Source organism: Terrapene carolina, unplaced genomic scaffold (genome assembly GCF_002925995.2).
Source record: "Terrapene carolina triunguis isolate 2854851 unplaced genomic scaffold, T_m_triunguis-2.0 Scaffold33715, whole genome shotgun sequence".
NCBI lineage: Eukaryota > Metazoa > Chordata > Testudines > Emydidae > Terrapene > Terrapene triunguis.
The window spans coordinates 4,195,146-4,213,985 of NW_020698066.1; the positions used below are offsets into that span (position 1 = coordinate 4,195,146).

Below are 18,840 nucleotides of genomic sequence, written 5' to 3' on the forward strand. Positions count from 1 at the left end.
TTTGGGGGTGGAAGTTTTTTGTTGGCGGGAGAGCTCTCTCCTGCTGACAAACAGTGCCTACACTGTGTGCCTTTTAGCAGCACTGCTGTGTCATCAAAAGGTGCTTAGTGTAGACATAGCCATAGAGATTCCAATTCATCCACATCTCTCTCTCTCTTCCCATGTGAGTTAATCTCTCCATCCTCACATCATGCTTCTCTTTTTCCTCTCTGTCCCTGCCAAGAATGATAGGTGCTCTGTGATTCATTGAGATGTCTCAATGAAGTGACAGTTAGAATCCCCACATTTTTTAAAGACCCATGGCTGGATTGGGATCCCAATCATTTTTCTATCATTAATTTTCATACATTTCAAGAGTTGGAGTATATTTTGTTGGAGCAGACACACCTCCTTGCTTAAGCAGGTGGGATGTGAATTTCAGCTGTCTAATTCCCTGTGTTGACATATAAAATCATTAGTCTCTTACTTTTGTTAGTATTAACAGTGACCAATAAAATCAATAAATAAAATTTGACAAACTTTTTTTATGCTTTCTGAGGATTTTTTTCACAAAAAGATTCTGTTTTGAACTGCAACTTTAAGTTCAGGACTGATCATATTTTGTTTTTGCCTGCGATCTACATGAGTTAGGTCACAATTCTTATACAGATTGAAAATAAAATGCATGGACGTGTTTGCAGGATTGGGGTACCCGTTTCCTGGAATCTCCTGCCTGGGTGTTGGAACACTTGCCGCTCTTCCTGCTCCCTCCATTGGCTACCACTCCCATTGATTGAAGGAAAAGGTCCCTGGATCACTATTAAATGAGCCGCAGGTGGAGAAGGGAGTGGAAAGTGGTAGTTCTGTTCCATAAACAAGGTGAGATGAAGGCGTGGCTAGTCTCTTGCTGGGCTGCAAGCAGCAGCATGGACCTTAGTTTTGGGAGGACTTTGATGGGGGAGGAATAGCTTACCTTTGTAGGGCTTGCTTTCTTCAAAGGTCAAACAAGCCTTTTGGGTGTCTGGTCTAGAAGAGTGGGTGCAGTAAGAAGAGCATGTAGGTTCATGGTGGCTAGTTAATCTGTGTTGAAACTGTGTTCTAGATGGAATCTGAAGGAAAGAGGACTGTGCCCTGAGTGCTTTTCTTTCTCCTGAGGAGTGAGCTGTGTACCAATCTGTAACAGGTTATTGGTTCAACTTTTGTCATTTACTTTTATGAAGTCTTTAGCTCATCAAAATGTCTGCCTCACTTCATACCAGCTAGTGCCAACTGTTTTACTTTCTAACCCCTCTTTTACCGCTTTGTAAGTTAATTGTGGACAGTAAGGTGCTTCTTGTGCAGGTTGTTTCAGAGGGGCTTGGTGGTATATAGTTTATAAAAAAAAGTTTAACTCTGCTCATCTAGAAAAGAGAAAAATTCTGTTGTGGTTTTGTTTTTGTTTAAAAAAAACAACACCCCAGAATCTAGAGAAGAATGGATGAAGTTGGTGGGTTTTTTGTTATATGCTCATAAGTGGTGTGCATAAAGACTGTCTTGCTTTTTGTCATGTGGCTGCCTAGTGAGACAAATGACAGCTGAGTGCCAAACTTCTTGGCTTGATAGAAAAATCAGGTTTACTATCTCTAGATATTACCGTGGACTTCATATCTTCTCTCCTAATGGGGGCAGAAATGAACGGCAGTGAAAATTTTCAAGATGGAGTCAGTTGCATGGGTGTGGGAGAATGTTTTATTTTTTTAACTTGGACGCTTTTTAGTCTGTTCATCCCTGCAATACTATGATTTGTTTAGAAATGTGATCTGTCATCTCCCTGGGTAGTTTTAAAATGGCAAATCCTGATAACTTTTTGTCTTTCAGCTTAAAAAATGAACACTGCTCCAGCTTCAGAAAATGGACCATATTCCACAAACCACACAAGACCCTTTTTTTATGCGCAGCCAACAGCACAACAACCTTTCCCAAATCCATGGTACCTTAGTCATCTATATAATCCATACTGTGTACCTGCCCCAGGTAAGGCAAAATACAGCCATCTGAGGAAAACATGCTTTTTGAATTACTACCTGAGTGAAGGAAATGCAGACTTTATATTAAAGCTCCTTTTATCTGTTGTGTAACTTTTGTATTTCCCCAATATCATGAAGCCTAGAATTAGTGTATAAACTGAAGGCATCTCTCTTAAAATGTGCTCTCCTTGTCTATTTGTTCAGCTATATTGTAAACTGGTGTTTGATGTCTGTTTCATGAGTGGGGCAACACCAACTGAACTGGACAAGAAGAGTAAGTTTCTAGGAAGAGTTTGGAAACAGAAGCAGGCAGTTTCAGCAACTGGCAACAATAGGAAAGCACATGTATAAAGGGGATCACTACTATATCCTTTGCCTATGAGGAATGTTGAGTAAAATCAGTTTGGCTAACTTCAGTCAAGGCAGAAACCTTGATGTAACTCAGTGCTGAACTGTAAGATAGTGCTGGTTTTGACACCTTAACAGATATGGAATGAGTACCCTTGTGTGGTAAGTGCCTGTTCATATTTACAGTTTGTGGAGAATGGGCATTGATGAACAGACTGACTTGCCCGAGGTTCTACAGGAACAGTGTGGCAGTTTCTATTTCAGCTCTATCAGTCAACTTCCAGTCTCCAACCAGTTTCATGTTTGGGACTCTTCTCTCACTGTGGTGCCTGTTAAAAGGTTCCATGCCAAAGCCTGCATTGTCAGGGATATTAAGTGGAGGAAAATGTCACTTGAGCATTGTCTGGCAGTGGCTACAAAGATTTTTTAGCTAAAAACTAAACTACTGCTTTGACATCATATCAGAAGTATGACATCATAATGCACATTCTCCCTAATAGGCGCAGGGACTACTGTGGTAGGGTTGCTGCTGGAACAACTTCGGGTTCAAGAGAAACTGCAAATGCTTCATTGAATTGTACAGCAAAATCCTCCAAACTCCCATTGCCTTAAGGCAATGAACGATGGGGGGAGGGACTATATGGAGGTTTCTAAAAATTGAGTGGCATTTTTTTAAATAGCCCGTGTACTGTAATAGCAGGGCAAAGGCAGAGTTGAGAACGTTATGCCTGAAGCTTAACTAAATGCACAAGGCAAGTAAAGCTATTTCAATCTTGTTTCTAGCAATATAAATTCTAGCAAGTATAAATCTGACTCCATAATAGGCTTTCAATTGCTTTTTTTATTGGTATTGATGGCTTTCTGATTAGTCTTGGCTAATATGAGACTGCATAGTATCGGAGGGGTAGCCGTGTTAGTCTGGATCTGTAAAAAGCGACAGAGTCCTGTGGCACCTTATAGACTAACAGACGTATTGGAGCATAAGCTTTCGTGGGTGAATATTTATGCTTATGCTCCAATACGTCTGTTAGTCTATAAGGTGCCACAGGACTCTTTATGAGGCTGCATAGTTTCAAGTAGAAACTTCTAGTGAACATCAGATGATCTTATTAAAATGCTCATAACACACCTTAAGAGTACATACTATTGCTCAATAAGTGCTTGCCAATGCATATATTAATTGAATTTCTAACTGTAGTTAGAGCTGTTCTTTAAAAGGCATTCTAATAGACAATAACTTAATAGATAAAAGCTCCAGCAGTTTGGATGGCAAATTAAATCTCATGCTTCAGGAATTAGGAAGAAATGTAACCTATAGGCATATTACCCTGTAATTGCCAACCTATGGAGTTCTTGCACTCTCCTCTTAAGTATTTGGTACTAGACAATGTTGGAGGTGGGATATTTAACTAGATAGCCCACTGGTGTGAGCTAGCATGGAAGTTCCTATGTACGTAATGGATTCTGATGACTTTCAGCTTTTATTTCAGAAGATAGTGCTGTTTATATAGACAAATGCATATCTCTCTCCTTTCCCTCTTCAATATCTCTAGGTTTCAGAAGTGGAAATCCATATTTTCCATTTTATTCTGTTGCACTACATGAGTACCCTGGATATCTTGTTCCACAACATCCCATGCACACAAGAGTTAACAGAAGACCTTATTTTAATGTTCCCCCACCCTCTCCTCTGTTTTATCATGCAACAAGGTTTAGACATTATAGTGGACCTGGGAAAAGAACAGTGACTAAAGAAACACAGACTGATCCTAGACAGCCTGAAAACAAACCAAAAAAGCATCAGGATCTCCGTACAGAAACTAAAGGCTGTGAAGCAGGAAATATAGGCTGTGTTTCTTCTGGTATGGGTACAGAAACTGAAAGTACTTCAGTGAAACAAGATTCATCTGGATCGTCTCTTGTGCCAGAAAGAGACTTTCAAAATAAGGGGTCTTCCAGCTCTTCACAGTATAGAAACATTCCTTCAGGAAGCTATGCTTTTGAGAAAGAAGAGGTCCGAATAGAGTATGGAAATGGCTCACCTGCAATTCAGCTATGGAAGTCCTTTAAGGAAACTATTCCTCTGTATGATGTGGCAAGTGGTAAACCAGTCCCAGAGAATATCGTGCAACGTGACTTATTTTCTGTTAGCTCTTGTGAAGGGGTAATATATAGCCCTCATGAAGGGGAGGAATTGGTGTCATGCGCTTCTTATTCAGATGAACGAAAAACTGCTCTTTCTTTGAAGCAGAGTGGTGAAGATGGGCAGGAAAAAGAGGTCCAAAATAATGAAGTAAAACTAGATGCAGAAAAGCCGGGAAATGCAAGCCAAAGGGCAAAATCTCCTCTAGGTGAAGCCAGGGCAATGCAAATTGCTGAGATAACCAGAACTGTTCGTAATGATCAGCTAGTGGCAAGGCAGGACACATCGTTTAAAAAATCTAGTTTGAAAAGATCTGCTGCTTCAAAAACTTCTGAAGAGGAGTCCAACCTTGATCAGCAAGCAGGATTATTTCCATCCAGTACGGAAATAACACATGACTCAAGTCCACTGCAGAAAAAGCTAAATCAGAGCCACAGTCCAACCAACGTAAGTCAGATAACGGATAAAAGCTTATGGTGTGAAGAATCTGTGGAGAAGTATGTTCCTTCTAACAGCTGGCTAGCTTGCGTGGATGACATGGACGCTAACTACAACTATAATATGTGTTTGCCACAAAGGAAATGTCAAAGTGTACTCAGTCTGTCTTCTGATGAAATGTCTTCTAAAGATGAAGGATCATCGACTGATGATGTACCAGTGTCTTATTTTGTCCCTGATTATGTGCTTCAGAAGAGCATGTACGCTTTCCAAAAAAGTACAGAGGGCTCAGAGAAAGAGAAAATTAGAAGTGGTGGCTCCCTTAATGAAGATGAAGTGGTAGGAAGGGAGCAGACCAATGTTGTCAATAGCCAGAACTTCAAAAGCTGTTCAAAAGTGAAGATTAAAAAGATGGCCAGCAGAGGTAGAAAGATTGGGGTCCTCCCTAGATCTTCTGGTCAGAAGAAAATCTACTCCCTAAAGAAAAAAGCTGCTAAGAGTTTGTCTCTGTCAGAGGCTGAAGACTCTGAAGAATACTTTGTGGCAGAGGAAGAGGGTGACAACGAGGATGAAGATGATGAAGTTGAATATTTCTTTCAAGAAGCCACTCCATATGGACACTTCACCTCTGGTAAAGGCAGTTTCTACAGACCGATTGGCCAGAGGGTGCTTTGGAAACCACCTAAAAATGCCATACCAGCTCACTTGATTAGCTGGCCTGCTCGGGAGAAAATAAAAACAAAGAGTGGGTTCTGTGAACGCACTGGTCTGGCTTATAAGTCAAGTGAGAAGGAACAGGATGAGGTTGTGTACAGTGATTATGGGTACTATGGAAAAAAGAGGCTTATAGCAAAACAAGAGGGATCTGACCATAAGAGAACTTCACAGAAGTCTTCAAGAGGTGAGTTAATATGACTGGGATAAAAGTGCGGTGGGATCATAATTTGGAATACTTTGCAGCATGTGTTAACTCTCTAATTCCAAGTGCTAGCTGTATTCCCTAAAACTGCAAAAGCTAAGAGAGAGAATGCAGTAGCTTTCCTAAGTGACTCTTAAAGAATTGTAGCACTTCTTCTGGTCTTTAGTTAAAGAACTATAGTGAACCTACTACAACAAAAGGAAGTCTTTTTTTTTTTTTTTTTTTTTTTTTCACACAACGCACAGTCAGTCTGTGGAACTCTTTGCCAGAGGATGTTGTTCTGAAGGCCAAGACTATAACAGGGTTCAAAAAAGAACTAGATAAGTTCATGGAGGATACGCCCATAAATGGGTATTCGCCAGGATGGGCAGGGATGGTGTCCCAAGCCCAGTGGTGGGCAACCTGCAGGCTGCACATGACCCATCAGGGTAATCCACTGGTGGGCCGCCAGACAGTTTGTTTACATTTTCACGGCCGCCCGCAGCTCCCAGTGGCCACAGTTTGCCATTCCCGGCCAATGGGAGCTGTGGGCGGCCATGCAAATTTAAGCAAACAGTCTGGTGGCCTGCCAGCGGATTACCCTGACGGGCCATGTGCAGCCTGCAGGCCACAGGTTGCTCACCACTGCCCTAGCCTCTGTTTGCCAGAAGGTGGGAATGGGTGACAAGGGATGGATCATTTGATGACTAACTGTTCTGTTCGTTCCCTCTGGGCCTTGGCATTGGCTACTGTCAGAATACAGGATACTGGGTTAGATGGACCTTTGGTCTGACCCAGTGTGGCCGCTCTTGTGTTCTATTTTTGCCTTGTGTATAGCCAGCAAACTTTTGACTAAGGCTAAATATGAAGTCTTTAATATTAGTAGACAAGGTAGAACTTTTTTTTACCCAAGGTTGAGCTTCAAGTGATGTCGGCTACTAAACAACTTACACTGTGGATTGATCCTCATTTAATCTTTTTGACTTGGATAATACACTTGTTCATTTATTTAACAAGTTAAATTTATTGGAAGTCACTCTTGTTTGCCACTGTCAAATGGCATCTTGGCAATATAATCTCTTAAATTTGTGTAAACACTGGCTACTATACCATACCCCCATGTTACAAAATGGGCTCAGCTACGGTGGGGGAACTTTCTTATAAACTGATGACGCTAGCTGATATAAACCATGTTTCCTGTATCTATAGTAGGGGAGTAGAGGCCACTCAAGTCAGTGTGCTGCCCCTCAAACTTGGCCCAACTATTCCTCTGTGATGACTACAGTTGAGGGGTGGAGAATGGCCAGGCCAGATTTGAGTGAGTGGTGTTGTAACTTGGCACATGGGTTTATAATGCAACTCAGGTTTGGCCCAGCCACCCCCTCCGTTATGACAGAGGAGTGGCTGGGCCAAGTCTGCTGCCCTCAGCAGTTGCTTAGCTTGCTTAAAACTAGAGGAACCTCTGCAGGAGAACCAAAATATTGAAACTTCAGATAAACTACTGCTTCCTTTTAATCTAACTTGTTGAAGACAATTAAACAGTTCTAGCACAATTTAGTTTAAAGTTGTGCTAAACTCCTCTTGGCCTGGGAGAGAATATTTCCTTTAGTTAGAAACAAAGACAAGCAAAGTCAACTTCAGATAACTGAGTTCCTGTGACACTAGCTAGTTAGTGTCACAGGAACTCAGTTATCTGATCAGTCTATTAATTACAGTAATTCTGCTCTTTCTTCAAAAGCACTGCCATAAATTGCCATGATATACTAGTATAATCAAGCAGTAATTGGTTCCATGTGAGGTTTTGCAGCCTTTTCACAATATCTATCAAATTTGGTAATACATAAAGGTACAATATGATAAACATGCATATTGAGTCTAATAAACAACATTAAAAAAACCATGAACTGGGGCCCAGCTACCAGTGATTGGTATCCATATAAATATTAGATTTAAAAAAAAAATCTTCAAATATTGGCCTCAGTGGACTACACGTTTTGCCTCTGTATTGTAGGTCAGCTGTAACAAGTCAGTATGGTAATGTTGCTTACAGTAGATGCTTATTGATATTCTTCCAATGTCTTACTATGTTTTAATTAGTAAGGTTACTAAAGGAAAACATGGGGCTGACAGCTGATGAGTACTGGATTAGAAGTGGTGCTAAACCCAAGTTTGCCAGCTTGATATGTGGTAGCCTATCATCCCCAACCAAAAGCAAAGAACAAGGTACAGCTGATTTCTTGTCACACCTCAGATCCTCTTCCCTTAAATCTTCAAAGAAACTGTTTTCAGCAGAATACTTTGCCATTTTGGTGGGATATTTAACCTATTGCTTTGAAGGAAATACATGTTGGTTGTGGTCTTGCTACTCCATGATGTGGCTCAGATAATCTATAAATCTGGCTGCTCTGCAGGGGAGGGAGTCTGCATATATAGAGAGAGTTGGGGTGGTTGTGGTGGACAAAACTTTTATTTTAAAGCTACAGCAGTATATCTTAATGTGGCAAGAAATGATGCCTTGTATCAATGCAGTCTTTACTAGGACGATGTATTGCTACATAGTTAAGATACTTGAACCCTGTCCTAGCTAGGGACATAACTCTTCTGTGCACCCTCAGCAGCAGTTCATTACTCTCTTGACAAGTGAATTCTACAGCTAAACCTCATGTTAGCACCTATGCAGGTACTGCTTTTAGAAAATGTTGGTTATAGCTGTTGATCCACACTAATTGTATAGAGTGGCAGAACAGTGTGTGGGGAAGAGAGAGAATCCTTGCTTCAGGAAAGAGAGTAAAAGTTATTAAATACTATAAACTTAAGTGAGAGCCTGTTTTAAGTGAAAGCTAAATATTCTGAATTGCTTGAAAAAGTAATAATGCTACTTTTATTTGGTCATTCAGGTAATCTGCTTTTGGATAAACCAAAAAGGAAAAGGATAGGCAAACCCCCTTACAAACGTAGAGACACAAGATGTGAGGCAGAAGACATTGAAGTATGGGAAATGCCTAAACCCAGTGCACACAAAGGTTAGCATACTATTATATGCCATGAACACTAGATATGTTCTAGCAGTAACTGTAAGTTTACTGCTGTGTTTTTTTGTTTGTTGTTTTTTCTTTCCCCTCTTGGATTATCTACATTCCAAACATGAGTACCTTTTTAGATACTCCTTTACTCCTTGGTCATAAAAGAACTTTTTGACCCCGTCACTCTCTACTACAAAGCATCTTTCCGTCCTTAAACTATAGGCTTCCAAATTTTTATTTTTAAAAAACAATGGTTGGCATTTCATATCACACTAATGGTACTAGTTTGTTTTTTAATTTTGTTTGTTTTTTAATGCACTGTATGCTCTGGAGCAGGGTCTTTTATTGTTAAAGACAAAATAGAGATGTAACAAACTCAAGTGATTGAACAATTAAGTTTGCACATGTCTTAATTCCAAGGTCTTTAATCTTATACTAATTAATATGTTCTAATGTGACTTTATGAAAGCATTGTGAGTTAAGAGTAGAGATCCATGGTTGTTAGAAGCTAGCTCAAAGAGGTGAGGCTCTCCTATGGGACATTTGGTGAGGGAGAGCACAGTTGCTTGACCAAATGGAGGAAGAAGACTGTTCATGTGTAGGGAATATCATGAAGGAAAAAACTCTCTCCCACCTGAAACTGGTTTTCCACAATAAACCCTCCTAACATGAACAGTATAAACCAATGGCATGTTTGAAACTGTCTGCAGTCTGAAAGAGTAGTTTAGAGGAGCAAGTGCCTGACTAATCAAAATCATTGTGGTCCCAAAGCCTAACTATGACTTAAGATGTGCACAGTGATGACATTTCACTCCTGATCCTTTTTAGGAGGAGTATTCAGTCAGCTTGTACATTCCAAACTGCCTCCTGTATTTCCCTGCTAATGCCAAAAATGGCCCATGTTTCCAGCCTGCCGCCTTCAGTTTCTGCAATGCATTTATGTATTCCTGATAGTCCTGCACCAAAATTAAGGAACGAAATAAGATAACTTAATATCAAACCAGTAATGCAAGGAATTTTATACTAACTGGTTCAACAAACCATCTTTAAAATAATCGATTTCTAATCTTCTGTACTAGTGTTACACAATCCAGAATCTGTGCTGCAGAACCGAGGTCTGCAGAGCTGGTGGGACTTCAGTATGTCTCAAACTCCTAGTTTACTTCCTGCAATAGTATAGCTCACTTGCTAGTTGCCTATTTTAAAGGAAGACTTTACAACAAGCATCAGTGAAGGGAAAATGCATATGTTTAAAAACTAAATCTCTTAATTTTTCTCTTTTCTTTTAGGGTGTGGATCAAAGAGGTCTCTCTACAAAAGAAGATAATCTGACTATTGCAAATGCAAGGGGAAAATCTGATTACAAATGCTGGGGGAAGAACACAAACATACTGAGGTTGCATGTCTCTTAATCTTTAAAATGAGTCCATAAGTAACTTTTTTGTTTTGTATAAATCTTTCTAAGCTACTATGCACAGTTAAAGGATAAGAAGTAACACTGTAAAGAGTTGGAGTACACCATATAAAATATTAAATGAAAGGAACACTTGAAATAAAGCACTCTAAATTGTAAATAAGTACACTCACTTATTGCTTAAAAGCAATAAAGTTAACAGAATTGCACTGATGTGTGGGTTTTCTTTCCTGAAAACTGTACTGAAGCACAAATCTAATGTAGGGATAGGTTATCTGTACTAGTAAACACCTAAGCAACTGGACTTACTTTCCTACCTTCCTACCATATTGTTCTAAACTCTGTGCTAACTTCAAAGCTTGTTTTTTGTAACCCCAACTTCAATGCTTCTTTTCAGAGGTCAAGACTTCAGGAAACTAAATTTCTCTATCTTCAGAGAATAGAACAGTGGGGATGATTGTCAGAGTGTCCGGAGTGTCTTTCAGGAGTCCAGCCATGACTTTCCCTGAGGTCCCCTCTCCTGTAGGAAAACTAGGTCTAGGATAGTTGAAAGATTAATCCTCAGTGGAGAATACTAATGACAAAACAACTCTTCAGAATTCAGATTTTTTCCAGTTCCTGAACCAAAGAATTTAATATACAGTAAAAAATAACTCAATATCCACTTGCTGCTTTATGTAATGATAGCTTGACAGATGTGGAGACTGTAGTGCTCTATCCAGAGAGCACATATAGTTCTAACAGTTAAATGATCCCCAGCTCTCTGGTTTTAAGGGACAACTTCTGCAGATGTCTTGCTGTCCCTGCTGCTGCAGCTACCGGTCTCATACATCCAATACATTTAACTCTGAATTTGGGTACACCTGACCTGAGCCTAACACCACTTTAACTGTTAAATTCTCTTCTGTTATCCTAAAAACCACTTAATCCTGGCATGGCTGTAAAATGCCATGTCACTACACATGTACTCCAAGTTAAAATACCTCTCTCTGAACTGTCTTGGTGGCAGTGTGTATGGGAATAGAACAAATTACTGGGGTACTTCAAAACATCTCCGATGCAGTAGATTCTGGGAGCTGAGCAGAGACACGTGGAAGAGAGATGCAGAGGGCATTTCAATTTAAATGGCTCGGAACTGTGCTAGTGTGGCTATGGGCCAAAATTGCAGTGGTTCAGAATACAAGTCAGCGTGAAATAGACCCTGCCTACACTAGATCTGCCTCTGCAGCTTTCTGAAGTGTATTTGATTCAGCTAGGTACTTAACCAGCTTGACGTGTCTAAGTTAAATCACATTGTTGACTCCATAGTGTCAGAAAATCAGTTGAACAGTCTGTTTGTACAGACTTCTCTATACTGCCATTTTAGGCAGTAGTGATTCAGATACAGGCTTATAACTATCGCTTTGTTGCATTTTACTTTTGGGGACTTCAACAGACTATGCAAGAAACCCTACACGTGTAGGACAGCTGAAGGAAAAAAATTCCCTTTTTTGGCAAAGGAGGTTCAAACAGACCCCTGAGATTCCAACACTGGATGTTTCGTTGGACAGTTTTGTTGCCTCTGACTCAAATTCTAAAAGATACGTGTTGCTAGCTAAATCTTCTTCTGTCAGAGGGTGGGTTGGGTATAATCACCAAATCTTATGCCAATGGGGGCTTGGCATGTCAAATTTTAATTCTGCATTTTCACATTCGGAGTGCAGAATTCTATGTATGTTTGGTGTTATATAATTTCTCCCACTTCAATGTTGATTTAAGAATTGTTTGTTCTTAGCTTCTGGGTGGAAAAGATCAAATTACAGCTGTTTCCATTAAATGAAGAGAATGTAAGAACCACTTACAAAAATACTCTGTGTGTGCTAACTATGGATCTGCTAAGGAAAGACAGGTGTAGTGCAAGACACAAACTTCTTCCACAGCACATATTCCCTGTAGCTGGTTGGCTATTAATCAATGACTTTGGAATGTCAAAGTCATCTCTGACCTCTCACTGAATTTTAAGTAGCTTGTTATGCTCAGACTTTGTCAGTGCATACAGAACATAGATCTCCCTGCTCCAAACACCTTTGTCTTCTCTAGAGCTCTCTGGTAGTGCCACAACAGTTCAGGAGGAAAAAATATTTAACTAGATAATCAGACCCAAGAAGTTTGCTAGGATAACTCATAGCTCTATGAGCTGGTAGACTTGTTATAGCTACACCCCTCTTGATTTGTATAGTCATGTGAATGTTTCATCATTCTAGCACTCATAAGTAACATGATAAACCAGAATCTACATGCACTGGAGGCAAGAAACTTGTTAAAAGCTTCAGTCTCTGAAGTAAATAATTACCAAGATGTCAAGTGCCTTAAATAAGTAAATGGCTAATCAGAGGTAGATGCCCATTGCTCAATTTAACACTTTATGGAACAGCTCAAATGTGGTGTGTGTGGTGTTTTGCTTTTCTTCTCCTCCTGAGGCTAGAAAGGACCATTAGTTATCTATTCTGACCTGCATCCCAAACCATAGCACTTAATTCAGGAATTCCTGCCTTTTGCCCAACTTGTGATTGAATAGACATCCCATTTTGATTTTTAAAACTCTAAAATTTACCACATACCTTGCCAATTATAATATAAAATTATAAGTGTGTGTGTGTGTGTGTGTGTATGTGTATGTATATATATATATATATATATATATATATATAGCCTACTTATGCTGTTTTCAGTTTGAATTTGCATGACTTAATTTTTCAGCCATTAGATTTCATGTGCTAAAGGCCTATCTAACATCTCCCTGTATAGGTACATAAAAAATGCACTCAAGCTCCCTCTTAACTTTGTATTCAATAAACTGATTGTGCTGCTGTAGCCTCTTGCATTGTGTTTCCTGGACAAGAATTTAGTCTTCTAAGCCTGCTCCAAATTATCCTCATTATCATCATTTTTGGAAGCACAGACACTATAGTCCAGAAAGTAGTATTAGTCATGTTGTCTACGGCAGTCTGTTTACCCTGTCAGAGTATCACACTGGAAGCTCATGTTTGGTTTATGTACAGTGGCTCCTATATCCTTAACTGAGCCACTGTTTTTGAGAATACAGTTCCCTATCTTGTAAATACTATGTTCTCTCTTCCTATAGGTTTCAGAGGGGTAGCCGTGTTAGTCTGTGTCAGCAAAAACAATGAGGAGTCCTTGTGGCACCTTGGAGACTAACATTTATTTGGTCATAAGCTTTCATGGGTTATAACCCACTTCATCAGATGCATGGTGTGACATATAGTAGGCAGGTATAAATACACAGCACATGAAAAGATGGGAGTTGCCTTACCAAGTGGGGGGGTCAATGGTAACAAGCCCAATTCAATCAGGGTGGATGTGGCCCATTCACAACAGTTGACAAGAAGGTGTGAGTATCAACAGAGGGGAAAAGTTACTTTTTGTAGTGACCCAGCCACTCCCAGTCTTTATTCAGGCCTAATGTGATGGTGTCAACTTTGCAAATTAATTCCAGTTTTGCAGTTTCTTGTTGAAGTCTGTTTTTGAAGGGGTTTTTTTGTTGAACTTTTAAGTCTGGCCACTTTTAAGTCTGTTACTGAATGTCCAGGGAGATTGAAGTGCTTTCCTGCTGGTTTTTGAATGTTACAATTCTTCACGTCTGATTTGTGTCCATTTATTCTTTTGCATAGAAACTGTCCAGTTTGGCCAATGTACATGGCCGAGGGGCAGTGCTGGCACATGATGGCATATATCACAGTGGTAGATGTGCAGGTGAATGAGCCCTTGATTGTGTGGCTGATGTGGTTAGGTCCTATGATGGTGTTCCTTGAATAGATATGCGGACAGAGTTGGCAACAAGGTTTGTTGCAGGATTGGTTCCTGGGTTAGTGTTTCTGTTGTGGGGTGTGTAGTTGCTGGTGAATATTTGCTTCAGGTTGGGGGGGGCTATCTCCTAAGGTCTGTGAGAGTGAGATTGTCATCCAGGATAAGTTGTAGATCCTTGATGATGCGCTGGAGAGGTTTTAGTTGGGGGGGGATGTAGGTGATGGCTAGTGGCGTTCTGTTACTTTCTTTGTTAGGCCTGTCCTGTAGTAGGTGACTTCTGGGTACCCTTCTGGCTCTGTCAATGTGTTTCTTCACTTCAGCAGGTGGGTACTGTAGTTTTAAGAATGCTTGATAGAGATCCTGTAGGTGTACAACCAAAAGTAATTTTCCCTCTGTTAATATTCACCCTTTCTTACCAACTGTTGGGAATGGGCCACATCCACCCCGATTGAATTTGCCTCGTTAGCACTGACCTTCTCTCTCTTTTCCCCCCCCCCCCCCCCATTTAGTAAGGCAACTCCCATCTTTTCATGTGCTGTATATTTATACCTGCCTACTGTATTTTTCACTCCATGCATCTGATGAAGTGAGTTATAGCCCATGAAAGCTTATGCCCAAATATATTTTCTTTTAGTCTCCAAAGTGCCACAAGGACTCCTCATTGTTTTTTCTATTCCTATAGGTCAGTGGTTCCCAAACTTTAACAACCTGTGAACCCCTTTCACTAAAATGTCAAGTCTTGTGAACCCCTTCCTAAAAACGAATATTGCCAGGGATTTTCTCCTTTGAGTATAAATTATAAAAGCAGTGATCCTGGAAATATAAATTTTTTGACATGATTATTACACATTTATTACAGTATTTTTATTACACTACGAAAACAGCACCACTTCCACAATCTCACTTTCATAGCTTGTATCACTCTGAATAAGCCTGTTTATAAGACAAGGCTCCTATGTTTCATCAAGGTGTATCAGATGTGAAACAGCATGAAGGTATTTAAGAAGCCAACTCCAAGTTGCTCCTACACAAGCATTCAGGTCTTGAGCAGTCCAGGCAAACAACACCCGTTACAATAAAGCCTAAACTTGTTCTTCATAATAATTTTAAAAACAATACTAGCTGCCTATTTAATTTTAAAAACAGCAAAAAATATCTACCTCCCTTTCCCTTTCTTATAAGGAGTCTTGAAGTTTAAATCGCCTCACGGTGATAGATATGCTTGCTTTGATCTGCTTAGCTCTTAGAAGTCCACGGGCTGCTGGCCGGGGTCCCTAGGGACAGGTCTGTCTGCCATCAGGGAATTTTTTTCCCAAGAACCCTCTGTAACGATTCACAAACCCCAGTTTGAGAACCACTGCTCTAGGTAAAGCTTTCTCTCTTGACTGTATTAAAACATGTCTGAGTCACATCACTCTGTAGCAGTGACTTGTCATCCTCATTATTTACTTCTGTATTGTATGAACTTTTTATCAGTAGTGATGATATATTCAAGGTCACTGATTAAAACCGTAAATAGTAGTGGGTTGACAACCCATCCATAGGGCAAAATTACATTAGAAACTACCACCTGTTGATTCCTAGTAACAATTGTTTGGTCAGTGAGCTGCCACTTTTCCATCACGAGTAAGTGTTCCACAGCGATGTACAGGGAGAATATTCTCACTTGCATACAGAACAATAATTATTCTGCTGAGTTTATATGGCCATGTTTTTGTTTTTTTTTAAAGAGTGAGTGTAGTGAGGTTAAAATTTTTCTAAAGACTGTATTTTAAGGAAAAAATATTAAAAAAAAGTTTAACAAAGCTTAACCCTTATAGTAGAAGAAAGGCAACCACCATCAGCTCTATGAAAGATAAACACCCAAGGAGGTAGCAGAAAGGGATGGGGCCATTAACAATTAATGGGATGAAGTTTTATAGACACCTTAATATGGCTTTCAGGATAGACTTTCAAGCAAAAACTGTAAGGAAAGATGCAATAACCCACATGAAGCCTCTGTTACATTTTAAAGATTGGCTTTGCTGTAGCCACTGGTAGGAAGTTATGGAGTTGTTGCAAGACATCTCTCAGAACCTATTTCCTACCCACCTTCCTTCAACCATGCTGCAAACAAGCAAGCAACCGGATGCTCTGATGACAATACTTATATCTCCACTGCAGCGCTGTAAAGAAGGAGATCAATCAAGCCAAATTTCAGGCAGTTCCAACTGCCAAGGCTACCGCCAAAGAAACTGCAGTTGTAGCCAGCTGTCAGTTACCCTACCATTGAGCATTCCTGAACTTCTGATAGTCACTAATAAGTAATGTTAATTTTGCATATAAACAACTTGTTTACTAAATACTATAAGAGAAGATACCCTGTAGCTCAGGGGTTCTCAATCTTTTGTACTGGTGACCCCTTTCACACAGCAAGCCTCTGAGTGCGACACCCTCCCCCTTATTCATTAAAAACACTTAATATATTTAACACCATTATAAATGCTGGAGGCAAAGCGGGGTTTGGGGTGGAGGGTGACAGCCCATGACCCCCCATGTAATAACCTCATGACCCCCTGAGGGGTCCCGACCCCCAGTTTGAGAACCCCCCTGCTGTAGCTGTTTTTGGAACATTCACTTTTGGGCCTTAAGACAGAATACAGATAACATCATCTAAAAAGTTACATTGCTGTGATTCAATAGAGGATTATGCACAGTTGTGATGACGGTGACTACATGGTCTGTGCTTTAGATTTGGAGGATATCTTGTAAAGGAGAAGAAATGGATTTGTCCCCCTTTTTATTCCCTTTGCTTCTGTCGATATAAAAATCTAGCAAGGAAAAAAGAACAGGCCTCTTCTAAGTAGGGCTTTTTGACCCTACTTCCAGTCATCCACAGTATCTTTCTGGAAGAATGGTAATAGCAGGTTTATGCAGACTTCACCTACTAAGTGTACTTCCCCTCTCAATATTTATTCAGATTGTTTAAACTATTAACTCCAATACCTGAAAATTATGCAGCAGGGGAAAAAAGGTATTTTGTTAAAAGTTCACCATTCCCACCCCCCTTCCATTATAGGATCAGAAAGCTTTCATGCCAAGAAGTAGTAGTAGTGCAGGTTTAACCTGTACTAAAATGTTAGGGTGAAATCCAACCATCACCAAAGTCAACAGTCAGGATTTCACGCTTGCCACAAACAAGGCAATTGTAGCTTTACCCTGTGATAGCTGTTCAGTGTAAGCCCTAATGGGGAGCCTATGTTTGGGTTTACCTCGACCAGCTACAACTGCCTTGTTTAAGCTCAGATTTTAAACACACCTTTTTCCTCCCAGTGAAGGAAAACTCCAATTCTATATCTGAGGTATCTCACAAAACAAAGAAAAACCAGCTTTGACATTTCTGATATTTTCAATGTAAAAAAATTTTCAGAGCTTCTTTCGTTGTCATAAAGCAGTTTCAAAGAGTCCACAGGACAAACCCCTTTTTCCCTTGCAGGTTACTTTTAAACACCTAGACTCCCTGCAACCGTAGGTTCACATCACAGTGAGATCAGTTTAGCCATTCATCTTGCAGGGGCAGATATATCTGGTATTTTACTGTTGTACAGATCTTTCCAGTCCTGTCTGCCCTGGGAGATTATTAGAGATCCCATGGACCCTTTTTGTAAAAGTAGGCATTTGTCCTCATGTCCTTGACCAAAGTATCCTTGTTTCTAACCTGCTTTTTCTTTGCTACATTTCTATAGTACTATGTGTACTGTATACACTTGTAAAACATTTGGGATTCCTTCTATATACACTTTTACCCCAATATAATGCGACCCGATATAACACGAATTTGGATATAACGCGGTAAAGCAGTGCTCCGGGGGGGCGGGGCTGCGCACTCCGGCGGATCAAAGCAAGTTCGCTATAACGCGGTTTCACCTATAACGCGGTAAGATTTGTTGGCTCCTGAGGACAGCGTTATATCGGGGTAGAGGTGTATTGCTACAAGAATATTCTTTGTATTTTCCATATTCACAATGATTCACAAAATATTACTGTATTAAATATTTTACTAAATATGTAAAATTAAAACACGTTTAAAGTTACTTCCCCAAACCTTTTTAGAAACAAACATGTATCAATACAATATAGATAGTAAACAATGCTCAGAAGAACATTGTTACCCATTCCATTTCAAACAAGAAAACACTTTTCCAAGCAACTAACATGCTAGCTTTTGTCAGCAAAATTAGTGGGGGAGTTTTATTATTATTTAGCAAGAGATTTTCACACATAGAGCCCAATTTTGCAGTTCAGAGGATTACTTCAACGAGTAGGTGCTGGTCAATGTTGTAGAGTGAGGCTCAGAAATAGTGTTGAAATTTCAGAACTGAGCTTTTCTTCAAGTAAATAAAAATAAACCCTGCTAACAATATATTTTTGCCTTAAAGTAAAACCTCTTCATTAACATTAATAGGTTTTTCCTTATGTCACACATTTAAAGCGGTGCCAGCTGCCAATCGTGGGATGATCCGAGTGACCATCAGCATGCAGGGAAGATACAGTACAGCCTGATTACACTTAGCTTGGACGTAGCAACATTCACTGTTGTTTGCTATAAATGGGAAGTCCTAACATGGTTCAATGCTTTGCACAGTACAAACTGCCATTCCCATTACAGTGAGGCTCTCTGTGTAATTAAATTGTTTTATGGGGTAAACATTACCTCACTAGAGGGCTCCGCTGAAATCTGTAAGCAGTCCCTTAGGTGGTGGCTGTTTTAACAGGTGGCAGCATAACAGTGAGGTTTTATCAAC

The 18,840-nt window shown here is 40.0% G+C and overlaps 1 protein-coding gene across 1 annotated transcript; it reads left to right on the top strand.

Annotated features, from left to right (window-relative positions):
* Window positions 1-726: 726 nt before the first annotated feature.
* On the top strand, window positions 727-10,313 carry LOC112104946. The gene is made up of 7 exons (XM_026663472.1): window positions 727-858; window positions 1,082-1,162; window positions 1,837-1,992; window positions 3,887-5,815; window positions 7,910-8,035; window positions 8,710-8,835; window positions 10,125-10,313. The coding sequence occupies exons 3-7, from the start codon at window positions 1,845-1,847 to the stop codon at window positions 10,160-10,162; spliced, it is 2,367 nt and encodes a 788-aa protein (XP_026519257.1). The 5' UTR covers window positions 727-858; window positions 1,082-1,162; window positions 1,837-1,844; the 3' UTR covers window positions 10,163-10,313.
* The last annotated feature ends 8,527 nt before the right edge of the window (window positions 10,314-18,840 follow it).

Coding starts and splice junctions, on each gene's coding strand:
- LOC112104946 (XM_026663472.1), top strand. CDS start 1,845: ATGAACACTGCTCCAGCTTCAGAAAATGGACCATATTCCACAAACCAC. Junction 1,993..3,886: donor ATACTGTGTACCTGCCCCAG/GTAAGGCAAAAT, acceptor CAATATCTCTAG/GTTTCAGAAGTGGAAATCCA. Junction 8,036..8,709: donor AACCAAAAGCAAAGAACAAG/GTACAGCTGATT, acceptor TTGGTCATTCAG/GTAATCTGCTTTTGGATAAA.